We start from the raw sequence: 14,058 nt of genomic DNA, 5'->3' as shown, positions 1-14,058 counted from the left end.
TATTTAAAAACAGTTTTTAGGTTTATTTCTTTATTTAATGCCCTAAATATTTTGAAAAAAAAATAATTTATAGGTTTTATTCCTTAGGTGATTAAAAACAAGCACTATAGATTTTTCGACTCGATATCAAAATCTCCAATGGGAATGTTCTTTGGGTAAATAAAAATGAAGTAAAAAATATTTACAGAGACAAATAAATAATAAAAACTTATTTTATAAGAAATCCCTTTTCAAAGAGATCTTTTCACTTCAGTTTATACCTACTCGAAAAACTTGTAAGTCATTATGAGTTATGATAATTAATTACCCATTCTAGTCGCTTTCCGTCGTTGAACCATAGCGGCGATTTTGTTAATATATCTTAATTTATTTGAGTGGTCTTATATAACTATATATATATATATATATATATATATATATGTGTCTGAATGGGTCAACTGGAATAGAGAATACCGACAATAATTTTTTATTATTCTAAAACTCATAAACCCCCTGTGAAGGATACAATAGCTTAAAGTCTTTTATATCACTTTAATGTGGTGAAACTGAGATTATGTGATATTTTTATATGAATTTGCGGTGTCTTTTAAATATTATGGTCAGTACGTTTTATGGATTTTCTAGCAGATAATAAACTGTGGTATGCTGCAACTGGAATCATTATAGTGCCGAAGTTTATAAAAGGACGTTTTGTTACAGCCAAAGTTCAGTTCATTTGTAATTGAAGCACGTATTCAGTGGCACATCCTTGTGACTTCTGGTTTCTTCCCTGATTACAAATACACAATTTATTTCCTGCTCTATATCTCAATAAATCAGTTTGAAGACGGATTTTACGATGTGATCTAAATTATTAGAAAAAGCTTTATTGATTTAAAACCGTATTTACATTCTGTAGTCGATTTTTAACATTTTGCTGTTAATTTTTATTTAATTAATTAAATATAGTATTCAAGTTATTTTATCTTTATCTTAGTAAAAATAATAAATGGATAATTCTCAACACTGATATCATCACTCTAGTTTTATAGTTAGATAACGACAGACAACACTTTCGAAGCAATATTATTTTACGGTCTCTTTAATTAAAGGATAAAAACATAAATTTACGATTTGTATTCAAAGTGTTACCAATATGTTAAGGATAGTATCGGATAGCTCTCTTTACGCCGACTAAAATGTTATGTGATATCTATTTCAGGTTCAACAATTTGCATATGTAGTTTACGAGCTCATGTTCTGCTATCTGTACTTGTTTGTTGTATTAATTAAAGGTGTCTTTATCCGAGTCAACTAAATATGCATCTAAAAGCATCCACTTTGTTTAAACCTTTTTTTAAGATAAACATTCTGATGCTGTAAACAAGTTATTTTTGATAAAGAAATATATTATAAGTTTAGATAACTCACTGATACAGCAAATAAGAAACTGTATAATGTATTCCATTACGCGTCAATGTTCCCGTTAAAAATGAATATGGTTTGAAGCAATTATCTTTTAATCTCTTCTGTCCTGGACCGGGATGCTTTTAAAATGTAAATTGAATGACCCTCACTGGCTTCGCTTCCGTTTTACTTTGTAGCTTTGTTATTTCGTAGTTATAATGAATTGAAATCTTGTGTTTAATGATCCGGCATTAATCATTATTTTTTCTTTGTTTTCCTTTTTTTTTAATATTCCTTAGTTCAAAACATATATGTGTCGTTTATTTTTCATTATTTTTATCTTATATTTTGTTCAAGAGTATCCTGGTAAAGAGTAAACTAGTTTAAGAAACCTTTTTTATGAAAAAATATATATATACCCACTGTATTGCAATTATTTACCTTATATGGTGATACAAAGAGGGAATGTAAATACCATAGAATAATTAGGGGGTTGCACACGTCTAAGTCGATCACGTTTTGTGCGTAGGTATGTGTAGATGGTTGTATGTTTGCAAGCAAGTATCTACTTACTTTAATTTTTGTATTTGTTACAGTAGTGTTGAACGATTTTATCGCGTGTATTAAAGTTAGGCCACAGCCAGCACTATATTCATTACATTCTACAAAAGTAATTATTTTTTAATAACTCAAATAAAGGATCTTGCCTATTTGCGAGTTCTATGGGTACTATTGTGCGAACTGTGAATGACCTCTTCAGCATAATAATGGGTGAAGGGATGCGCAGGAGCGCGTGCAGCAGAGGGGCGACCGGTTTGAAATTAGAACGTTTTTTATTTGAGCATAGTTGCTTTGTCGGCACCCGCTTGGTGCGCATGCGCTAACTCGACAAATACTTCCAATGAAATAAGCCGTATTTTGTTTCGTTTCCTTTTTGAATAGTCTTTTTAATTTTTTATGAGGGTTAAAGCAAAACTTTGGGGTTACGTATCAGGTCAATAGTTTATATGCAGGAAGCACAGCATATGACGTAACCAAAGCTCCTTTATGGAGTGAATACAAATGTTATTCCAACATATAATTATATGTATAGGTAATAAAAGACCTAACTTTTTATGATGAAATTTATTTACTATGGAACAAATTATGTCCGTTTAATAGCACAAATCTGATAGAAAATTTTAATCATTGTACTTTTAAATGACTGTAACGATAAAAAGCTATACATCAATCAAACTCAAAATATAATTATAATTGATGTCAAGTAGGAATGATACGGAGATATGGATACAAACGCTACAATAATTAAGCGATTGGTATTATGTATGACGTTGCATCATAAGTTCATGGCACTCTTAGTTTATTTACAATGGGTCAAACAGTTGTAATATCCCATTAGATAAACTGTACGGCGCCTTGAATCCCCCCATTTTGAAGAGAGTAAACAGAGATGAGGGAGGGAGTAGTACGATTCACGACTCGGAGCCAGTTGGTCGCGTCACAGTTCAGAACGTAACGTTCCCGCGCTTATGCAGCGGGCGCTAGAAGTTTTGGCGTTGAATTTTAAACAGATTGGAATGACTTTTGGAATTAAGAATGCTAGTGAAATATATTTTTATTAATGGTTTGACCAATATGTAATATATATGTGAGAATTGTGTAATTTTGTGGCAGTATGGTGGATGTTGGTGGTAATGAATGTGATAACACCGTAACTGGGAGGAACCAATTTGTTTATTTAGTTTTTGTGCATTTATTACTTATTGGACTGAATGGAACGAATGGTAAATATTATTGGTTAGAGTTTTTTTTTCTTTTTAATTGTAATTTATAAGTTGCCATATGTATTTATGTTGAGTTTATTATATTTCGACTGTACGATACGGTATAATTACAATTTAAGCGAGAGTCTGACACTTTGATCAAACTAATATGCATGAATATTCATAAGTAGGGTTAGTATAATTTATTCAAACATTAACTTCATGTAAATATAATAAGATTGTCGCGTTATCTCGATCTCTGGGATTGTCACTTTGAATAATTTACAAGCAATCTAATCGAAACCATTATAAAAAAAATACCAACCATTATAAGTATAAAAATATTTAATTCTGATAAGTTGAAATACTCATGTTTTTAAAGTTATTGAAGCTAAAATTGGTAATATTACATAAGATTTTTTTTAAATTTAAAATTTGTCTGCAAAAAAGAGCCAAACAGTTTTACGACAATTGTTAACCGTTACTCGTTAGTTTACTATGAATAGTTTTTATCTATAATTCCTGAATTGAACTTTCATTTGAACCAAATGTCGATTCTTGTTTTCTAAAACATGAATACATTTGTAATGCAACTTGAATGTATTGAAACCGATGCATAGTAATGGCGATGACATAAAAGGACTGATCTCTACATGCTCTTGAATATCATTTAAAGGATCTATAATGTATACATTGCTTTATATTATTTCTTTAAGTCTCGATTTGGGTTCTTATTTAATTGGCCTGGAAAATAATGTTAAACTATAATTTATCTACGGCTTCGATTACGTATTTGAATTATACAAGGGAAGTTTCATTTTGATAGGCAAAAATAAAAGCACGTAGCATCTAAACACGATATTTATTTCAAATAGCTTTGGAAATCTTCGTGTGATTAAGTAACAACACATATACAAACTATCATATGTTTTATGTGATACATTATATATAATAATTGGATGGTTGTTACTTAAATATCAGAAATAATAATATTTGTACCACACTTACCCGAGAAAAATTTAAGTTAAAAATATAAGTGTTGTAATATATACTTTCTATAGTTTCAGTTATAATGAGCTACTTACTCACGATCAGCGCGGATTAGTAAAAACCTATTTTATTCACTAACAAAACTTTAATAAAGCAATCGTATAACTTGATTTAACTCGATTACGGTCAAGATTTACCTATTAGTGTTAATACTTGTAAGATCTTGTAATGGAAACCAGTTGAGTGGTCATATAAAATTTACATATGTGGTCTTCTAATGTCTTTATAATACCGGATTTTACGTAAATTAATATATTTGGAATTTATGATTCGTGAGTATTAATTCTGTTATTTTCGTAAACTTTCGCGATAATTTGAACCGGGTTTTATTGATTTGTATTTATTAGTTTCTGCAAAAGATTAACATACTTTCTGATATTTACTATGTATTTGTGGACGAGGAAAATTAAAATATTCATACAAGATTTTTATCACATTTATAAAACGTGTGGGAGAAAGTAAGCTTATTTTAGTAAATAAATTGTCATTTTTCATCTGTATAATGTATTCAATATATATATTTAGGAATTTTTTGCTTAATATTATACAAGTAATGGTTCTCCGTACTCAGATCAGTTTTTCTTAATCTTTTCTTGTTATATATAAAATCAAAGAAGAAACGAATTTAAAATATAAATAAAACAACCAATTCTGCAATAATAGTATTGGTAAAATAATACGATATTATTCTGTCTTAATACAGTTGTGTGCATAGCAATAAACATGTTATGTTCCCTATCATATGAATTAAATGTAATTCAAAATAAAGAAAGGTTCAAGGGCCATATATTAAAATTCTATATTATTAATTCATGCATTTGATATATTACTTGACCTTTAACCGACCTCTGGTTCAGTAACTGATATGTGTTAGAGCAATATTTTTACGGCCGCTTAAAGTAATTATGAAATACAACATGATCAATCATGACAAATAAAAATAGATGTAACGTAGAAAAGTTTTAAGTCAAAATGATATAGTTATTGAATTTGTTGATTATCATTATTACGAAATAACTTTGTGAGTATACATAATTAGGAGAGGACAGATCTAGTTATAATTAAATAAAATACGTATTACTGAACTGAATTACTTTGTAACTTTTATGTTATTGGTAGACAGTATAGCATCGAAAGACATATTCGTTTTTTTACTATGAAATGCGTCAGTCAATCCCTTTCTAAGATAGCGTAATGGGTGGCGTGCACTTTAATATTCTTATCAACTAACTTTCGTAACCGTTCCCGCGTCAGAGATATTTGTGTGCCACTCAATATCATTGACAATTTATGACGGGTTCCGATTAAGCCTTTGTGTATTTACAATAAATTGTCGTTTGTTATTTAATAGATAAATCTATTTATAATTCCTTGATTTTGTTTATCTTTGGTCTTACTTAAAATAATTTTTTTAAAAGCTATAGTGTTCATTACGGGTCTTTTCCTTGAACTGAATATATGCTACAGTAAAATTAAATAATATGCCTACATAAAAAATATGATATTGTATGTATAATATTTATGAAGTTGCATAAATATGTTGTATTTTAGTAGAAAGTAGACATTAGAAGGTAAAGTTTGAATTTTTTCTAATAGTCAGAATATGTTTTAAAACAATTTGAAAACAAAAAACACAGACTATAAAATATAAAAAACAGACTCACAACATTATATTAATAAAAGATGGTTATATATAAAAAACGGTAGAAATAATTGGCAACTGTTATAAGCTACTTATAATGATTTATCAGACGAAACATTAATTAAGAGGATCCTGATGATTTTGTCCTTTTAATTAGCATATATTGATCCCTTTATGCTAATAAAGTCCTTATGAACAAGAAATTAATATCAGATTCGCTTGTTTCAATTTAATACAACCTTTAGACCGACCAGTTGAGTAATTAAAAGTAGCCTGAGCCAATTAACAAAATGTAGTTTGGTAAGCGCTACGTTAACGAAACAAAGGAGTTCTTTTTTTTTAAGTTCAGCCTTAATTAGAGTTTGTGGGTAGTTACACTTTTATTTCGTATTTGGTCGTACCTGTTCGCAGTTATCGTGTTTCTATTTTCTTTGTGTAACAACTTTTTTATTGACTTTGCCAAAGTTTTCGCATCTTTTATTTATTTTCGTACCGAAATTGAGTTGCGACTTGCGGCAAGAATTGCTCGAGAAGTTTGTACAATTTGTTTTCGAGTATCCCATTATTAAGATCAATAAATATAAAGAGTTTCTTGAAAGCGGCTTAAAATATTTATATATAAAAGTGTTTCATCATTAGTTTATATAAAATAGAAAAAAACTCTTTACATAATTAATTAATCATCTGTCATATTGCACACTTTACTCTAAAAACAGACTCGTCAAGATAATGCCTTCATTGTACAACTGTACGTGTCTTATCGCGATAGTGACAAGTATTAATAAAGGACAACTACCGCGTTTGAACGGTTTTTTTTATAAAGAGTAAGGTCACTACAAAAAGTTGACTCAGTATAATCGCCTTGGATTAGGTTATGGGGTTTTGATATTTATTAGTAAAAGATAAAGCAAAATTATCTCTTGTTTTAATGATTTTTTGTAAAGAAACGTATCTACAAAATGAAGTTAGTTAGATATTCATAGTTAATAAGCTGAATGTTACAAGATATTTTATTAGATGTAAGGGGATTTAAGATCACAAGTTTAATTTAAAGAGATATATAGTATTATAACAATGTTTCATTTAATCTCATTTTGATTTCTTCCTAAATATATTGTTTTATTTTTGTCAATCACACAAAAGTAAAATTTTTAAGATGTATAAATAAAATCCTAAAAAATTCACGACACATAATGATTCGGTTTATAGTGTATAAATTTAAATGCTAGCCCGACAATGCGGAGGCAGTCATTAATAGATATCTTTTTTTAGTTTAATCTTGTCGTCAAATCTAAACGTATAAAAATGAAATAAAATGAATTAATTTATGAAGCAATATGTCTCTTTTCTTTTTTCTCAAAACGTACATATTCATTGAAGAATGTATAATTTTTCTTTGTGATCTACACTTTATTGTTATAGACCCTAAATTTAAACAAATTTTTACTTTAAAATATACTTTATTTTTAATTTATAAATTTCATTCAGGACTTTATTGCTTATTTTATAGTGGACATACGAGATATAGGTATAAATATATATATATATGTGTGTATGTAGATGGATGAAAATATTCACGATGTAAATTTAAAGATTAATGAGAAGTTTTGTAGGGAATAATTACTTGTAGCCCACTTTTTTCCGTTAACAAGGTAAATATGAACGTAATTTTTTTTCATGAAACATTACGATTATTTATTAATGGGAAAGAAATTCCCTTCTATGGTATTGAGTAAGTCCAGCAAATCGTCAATGTACACAAAGATTGAGGCAACGTGAGACTTTGTTTCAACAATACGAGTATGTAGTGATTTATTGTCAGTTATAGAAGTTGAAGAAGATTATTTACATCAATTGTTGGCTATTTACTTAGTTTGAGAAAAGCAATCTTTTTTAGCAATTCTCTAACAAAACTGTTCTAGGGAGTGCAAAATGGTAACTTCAATTATGTATCTGATGTTTTCAATAAGTTTATTATAACAATTCACTACTTTTTATGAGTGTTTGACGTAACATTGTATAATATTATGTAAATTTCAAGATCTTTATCCTACAAACTCTAAATATATTCTGATAGCACAAAATCGAGCGCCTCGAATCAAAGAACATCCATCGAACACGGTATCTGGTAGAAGTGAACCCGCCACATTGAGATGTGTGGTGGAAGGTCGACCCAAACCAACAGTTCAATGGTTTAAAGATGGGTTTCCGTTACCACCAGCGGAAGATGGACATAGAGTTCTTCTGGAAGACGGATTGCTCTTTTTAAGGTTTGAAATATACATTTCATTACACATAATTGATTACTAGAAGTCAATTTTGTTGACAATAATGTGAAAAAAGAAGCAAATATGATGATGATGATGATGAATCTAAAAATAATTGGTATAGATTACAAACTTTGCATTAGTATATTTTCTTGTAGTAAAATAATGTTTTTGTTTTTTACTATTCATACTGGACTAAATTGCTCTATTTAAAAAGTTTGTAGTTATGAAGCCACATGAAAGCAATAAATATGTAATGTCCAAGGAATATTAATGATTAAGCATTTCTTTGTTAACACAGGGTAAACCGAGGGAAAAAAGAAAGTGATGAGGGGGTTTACTGGTGTGTGGCTCGTAATATAGCAGGGGAAGCTGCAAGTCAGAATGCTTCATTAAATGTTGCAGGTAACTATAATTCTAACAATTACCACCTGTTACAATGTATGTACATCTTTACAATATGCTTTATAATTGAATTAAATTTTAGTTCTACGCGATGACTTTAGAGTTGAACCAAGAGACGTTCAGGTAGCTGCAGGAGAACCAGCTTTATTAGAATGTATTCCACCGCGTGGCGTTCCAGAACCTTCAGTTCACTGGCTGAAAGACGGGCAGTTATATGACATCGAGGTTAATGGAAGGTATGCCTCTTCTCGTAATTTCTAAAAAATTTCCCTTGACAGTTGTATGAAATTAGTAGTCATTCAATAGTTAATTTAGTATCAAATAACATGATATCTAATTGTTTTAGAGTAAAAATAACAGAAACGGGAAGTTTAAAAATTCTTGAAACGTTACCAAACGACAGTGGTCTATTTAGATGTGTGGCTTCCAATATAGCAGGGGAGAGACAATCGAGGGCAGCGGCACTTATTGTTCTGAGACGACCGCATTTTGTGGTGAAACCCAGTAACGTTACTGCTTTAGTTGGACAAAACGTTGAATTCAATTGTCAGGTAAATCACAAAAGAAATAAAGATATCAACATTTATGTACATTTACAGTATATTTACGGAACACTATTTGTAGGCTTATGATAATAGCGTAAAAGTAACCTGGGTTAAGGAAGATGGTGTATTGCCATCGCACGCAACTATAATCCGGGGGCTGCTCCGCCTGGAGCAGGTATCAGCGAGCGATGCGGGTATTTACTCCTGTCGGGCAGAGAGTCACACAGGGTCGAGTGTCACTACTGCTTCTTTAACTGTTTACTGTAAGTCGTAATAATTTATTGTAAATATTACCGTAATAATTACTGTAATAATTTAGCCTGTTAAAACATCTACTATAATATAATTACAATTTGATTATCTCGTTAAGTATGTGAAATCACAATTAAATAATAACCGGTTTTGTCGTTTATTACGATAAATGTTCATATGATAATGATTCGGTGGTGGGTTATTCAGCTATATTCGGTTAATTTTTAGTTTCAACAAAAACAATTTTCATGATTCAATAACATAAGATAAAATTTATGGTTCGCGCTGTGTGGAACGTTTATTTTATTCAATTTTATTACATCATATTTGATATCTGTTCGAATCTATTTTAATGCGGCCATCTGTTTCAGCCTTACCGCACTTCACACAGATACCGTCCAATTTGACCGCATGGGAGGGAGATGTCGTGTCCATTCCATGTGAAGCAAAAGGATTGCCAACACCTACAACATTCTGGATTTTGGAAGGAAATGAGGATTCTCTTTTGTTTCCGGAATGTACTAAAAGTAATTCTAGTTTATTGTATCTGGACGGAGCGAAAGTAGAACACAGTGGAAGGGTTATCTGTGTTGCTTTAAACGCGGCTGGCAGTGTTATGCAAGAAGCTTATCTAAATGTGTTAAAGAAAACCAATAGTCCATCGAAAGTACATTCTACTGATAAAAAGTTTGGTCATAATCGTGATCACGACGTCCGTATGACGGAGTACGAATTTATTCAAGCAAGGAAGTATTTACAACAAAATGTTTTAGTCTTGAAGAGAGTAGAAACTTTGTCTTCGACGTCTGTTAAAGTTGTCTGGGACGTAAGTATCAAGTATTGAATAAAGTTTGGCTTCGTCAAATTGAAATTGGGTAAAGTAATGAAGTAATTACTATAGAAAATATTTTTAGGTTGTGACTGATTACAATGAGTATTTAGAAGGTGTTAAAATCTGGTATAATGGTACTTCATTGAATTGGCGCAATAGAACCGAAGAACCTGTCTTATTGAGCCCTCATCATAGGGATAGTTGTTCTAATGGTTCTCTGATAGACGTAGATAATAGTGGTTCGTCAAGTTATATTCTATCAGGCTTATTGCCATACACACAATACGATATTTTTCTAATGCCATATTACAAAATGTTGCTTGGAAAGCCATCAAATTCAATGACTGGTTATACTGATGAGGATGGTAAGAATCATTTGTTTCTGAAATCCAGAATTTCCTTATAAGTTTGTTGCTATATAACTTGTAACATAAATAATTATTGTAGTGCCGTCAGCCCCACCCCTAAGTGTAACAGCGGGTGTAATTAACGCAACTTCTGCTTGGATTCGATGGGAACCACCGCCTGTGCACACTTGGAATGGAGAACTGACGGGTTATTTAGTAAGTTTTACACTATATAATAATATACTATTTGTAGTTTTATACATTGTCTATTGTTTCTCACAATGGTAAAATAATAGGTTTTGTTTACAAAAACTCTTCACAATTACTTTGCTTACATACATTTTCAAATTGAAAATATATATAATTATTGTTTATACAGCTCATTTTTAATTGAATTGAAAAAGTTTGGTTTCATCGTAAGGAATAGAGAAATAGAACACAACAAACAAACGGTAAAAACTAAAGTACATTTTGTCTTTTACAATTAACATCTTATGACATTACTTCTATAAGTAATAACATATAAAAAATATACAGTTACTCTTCTTGTAGCAACAATATGGTTGCCATTTCACAAATGCTGGTTACGAATAAGTATCTATTTTGGAATTTCCTCTATATTTATCAAAAACCGATTAGATTGAGATCCGGTCTGGTGGTACGGGTGGTCGCGTCGTGGGTCAGATGTCTTTAGGGCCTCGTACACGCGCGGCCGCCGCAAGTTCGTTGAGAGCTGGACAGTACAGCGCCCGTGCTGCTGCCACTACACGTAAAGGACACGGAACTTACAGTGCGGCTGTCATAATAGACATGATGTACATGCATTCTCAAAGACATTATGTCCAGTGAGTGATAATTAGATTACATTTCTATATATAGTTATAATTTCGCGTATTTTGCTATTGAAATTACGAAATATTAAGATTGAACTACTGAATCAAACACACATTAGTACATAAAATATACAAATATATGATTACCAAATGGTTTATTTAAATATATTCTAAAGTCTTAAAAAAACAACCCTTAACTCTTCTACCGCATATACATACATATCTATCTATCTAAGTTTGTATAAAATTAAAAACCATTTTTAATCCTGGTCACTTTACCCAACGTTTGAATTGAGTCATAAATATTATCAACCGACGCGTATTCGTGTCTATTTCAACCCTCTTTTACATTCTCACTGAATGTTCGGTCACCACTATCTATATAGAACCAATATGTTAGGTGTCATATTTCATTAAAATTTTATGTGTATAAACTAACGGAAACACCGCAGCTTTCTCTATCATGACACACGCCCTCCACGAATGACCAGATAGAATGACTGATTTAATTACGTGTTACATTACACTGAACCAAACAATATATTCTTTTAGAACTGAGCCGCCGAATGACGCTACTATTCCACATTTGCTCCAAGAAACTTGGTTGCTTGCATTAGCATTAACATTATTCTCCGTCATTGTAATTGGCATAGTTAGTATTTATTACATAAAACGTCGGAATAATATTCAAAGAAAGAAATCAAATGGTAAGTCATATAAAGAGTCAATTTGTTAACGCCTGCATGATTGATGTAATTGAAACGTTGATCTCAATTGTAGGTCAATCTATAGTGACAGCACAACAATGTCTGCTGAATAAAGACACGATATGGCTGAGAGATAGACCGATATTTGCACCTCCAGATTCTACTTTAGATGTAGGTAGTTGTCATCAAAGTTTATTGCAAGGTATTGTATTTTATTGTTTATTATACTATGATGTGACTTAACAACTATAATAACATTGTTCCTTTCTATCTTTAGGTGGTCAATCCCCTAATATTTTAAATATTGAGCCAGAGTATTGCCTACCACAGAATTCAATTCAAGGTTTAGATGCTTCGAGTGTTGATAGAATAAAACGCGGGCCACCTGAGCCGTATGCATCCAGCGCTATTTACACTGAACTCAATTTCAAGGTACTATGATAAGCATTATGAGAATTTCATTGTGGATATAAGATAAGCAGACGTATTTGATTTGCACATAACGTTATCATTTTTTAAACAGATATACAAAGTGATTTCTGTAAAAATAATTTTCTCATAGGACAACACAGACATCGGAGATGCCAGAAGTTGTACCGAAAGACGTTCTCATAACAACAGTATTGTGCGATCTTGCAATGGCAGCATCCAATATTCTAATGGAGAATGTTCGACTTGTTGCCATAGCACTTCTAGTAGATCAACCAAGGATTACAGGGAGTTAAGACACGAGAATCCAAACGAGCTAGTAGTTGAAGACGATAATGCGTCATATCATACTAATAGATCGGGTTCTAAGAGTCAGGACAAAGCCAAAGTTTGTCCAACAACTGATTTAGAATACGATTACCCACAGTGGCACTGGCTAGGAAGAGAGAACAGTTTCAAAATTCCCATACAACAGCTCCGTTCGGAGCGCGCCTGTCAAATAAATCTGAATGATATACTGCCGCCGCCGTACGAGGTGAGAGGAACATTGTTTAATTTGTCCTTTTGATATTCCTGTTTTTTGAATTGAGTTATAAGCTGAATTTTGGACGCTTTTTTAATGTTTGATGTTGTATAATGAAGTTTGTAAAATTTATTTCATAAATTCTTTTCTTTACAGAGTCCAGAAAACAAAAGCCAGATAAAATAGCATCATTAGTTTTATGGTAGTGACGTAAAATGAAACGAGAAGCAATAACCGATATCGTTTTTGTAATGTTAAAATAAGTCTGTGTATTGAAACAATTCTAGATGTGTACGTGTCTATTTATATTAGCGAATTAGTGTTCAAAGTCTATTAGTAATCTGCAGTCTTATGAACCTAAAGGGTAAACTTCTATTATGTAAATTTAAAAGACATGTATTCAACCCAATGGTAGCTATAACTTTAGCTTTATAAGTGTGCTAAAAGAAGTAAAATAAAATTGATCTCAAAATTATCAATACAATTACATACCAACAATTTGTGAATGAAAACTACCGTATAGTATTGCATAAGTGCCAACTAAAATGGCTTAGGCTACACTAAACACACTTTAGAGGACGTAAAGACTAGTAATAACAATTATAGCGTTATAACCGTAAGAGAAACTGTAGTTGAATTGAAATAGAACTTGTACTTTGTAGCTACCATGTATTAAATGTGTATCGTAACTTATTCCTAATTCTAGTCACAGTGTTTAGACTAGCTTCACCTTTTGATAAAGTATATGCGATAGATTCTCTTAATATATCGTTTAGTGAGACCGTTGGATACAAGGTTCATTTTACACTGCCATTACATGTAGTCTTAATGCTTTAGTTGTATAATCTTTGACTGTGATATTTATATTAAATTCATGTATTAGAAATATTGTATAATTGTACTTTTAATAGCATTAATTCCACATCTTAACACTATCCGTATTAATATTGTTTATCCCATTTAATATAATGATTTCATTTTGCAATCCAAATATTTTCAGAGCCAGTTGTGTTATATAAAATTTTCAAAATATAGGACTTTTATAATTATAAATTTGTTTTTTTTTAACCCATTCCT

General features: G+C 31.0%; 1 protein-coding gene across 2 annotated transcripts; it reads left to right on the top strand.

Annotated features, from left to right (window-relative positions):
* Nucleotides 1-2,845: 2,845 nt before the first annotated feature.
* LOC116769026 (protein sax-3-like) lies at nt 2,846-14,034 on the top strand. Of its 2 annotated transcripts, none has more exons than XM_061529379.1 (15): nt 2,846-3,170; nt 7,919-8,111; nt 8,410-8,513; nt 8,596-8,749; nt 8,860-9,064; nt 9,138-9,321; nt 9,682-10,136; nt 10,225-10,507; nt 10,590-10,705; nt 11,129-11,334; nt 11,875-12,029; nt 12,103-12,204; nt 12,307-12,461; nt 12,592-12,993; nt 13,138-14,034. In XM_061529379.1, exons 1-15 carry the CDS (start codon nt 3,062-3,064, stop codon nt 13,165-13,167), a joined length of 2,853 nt encoding a protein of 950 aa, XP_061385363.1. In that variant the 5' UTR covers nt 2,846-3,061; the 3' UTR covers nt 13,168-14,034. The 2 variants fall into 2 exon arrangements, with proteins under 2 accessions (XP_061385363.1, XP_032515892.2); XM_032660001.2 differs by having other exon boundaries at nt 12,103-12,231.
* Nucleotides 14,035-14,058: the final 24 nt, after the last annotated feature.

Source organism: Danaus plexippus, chromosome 5 (assembly GCF_018135715.1).
Source record: "Danaus plexippus chromosome 5, MEX_DaPlex, whole genome shotgun sequence".
Classification (NCBI taxonomy): Eukaryota; Metazoa; Arthropoda; class Insecta; order Lepidoptera; family Nymphalidae; genus Danaus; species Danaus plexippus.
This window is presented reverse-complemented; position numbering and strand designations above follow the sequence as displayed.

Bases quoted from the DNA above. Each gene is read 5' to 3' on its own strand.
- LOC116769026 (XM_032660001.2), top strand. From the start codon at position 3,062: ATGGTGGATGTTGGTGGTAATGAATGTGATAACACCGTAACTGGGAGG. The intron at 10,706-11,128 runs GTAAGTTTTACA...AAAACCGATTAG, and splicing joins GAGAACTGACGGGTTATTTA to ATTGAGATCCGGTCTGGTGG. The intron at 12,030-12,102 runs GTAAGTCATATA...TCTCAATTGTAG, and splicing joins TCAAAGAAAGAAATCAAATG to GTCAATCTATAGTGACAGCA.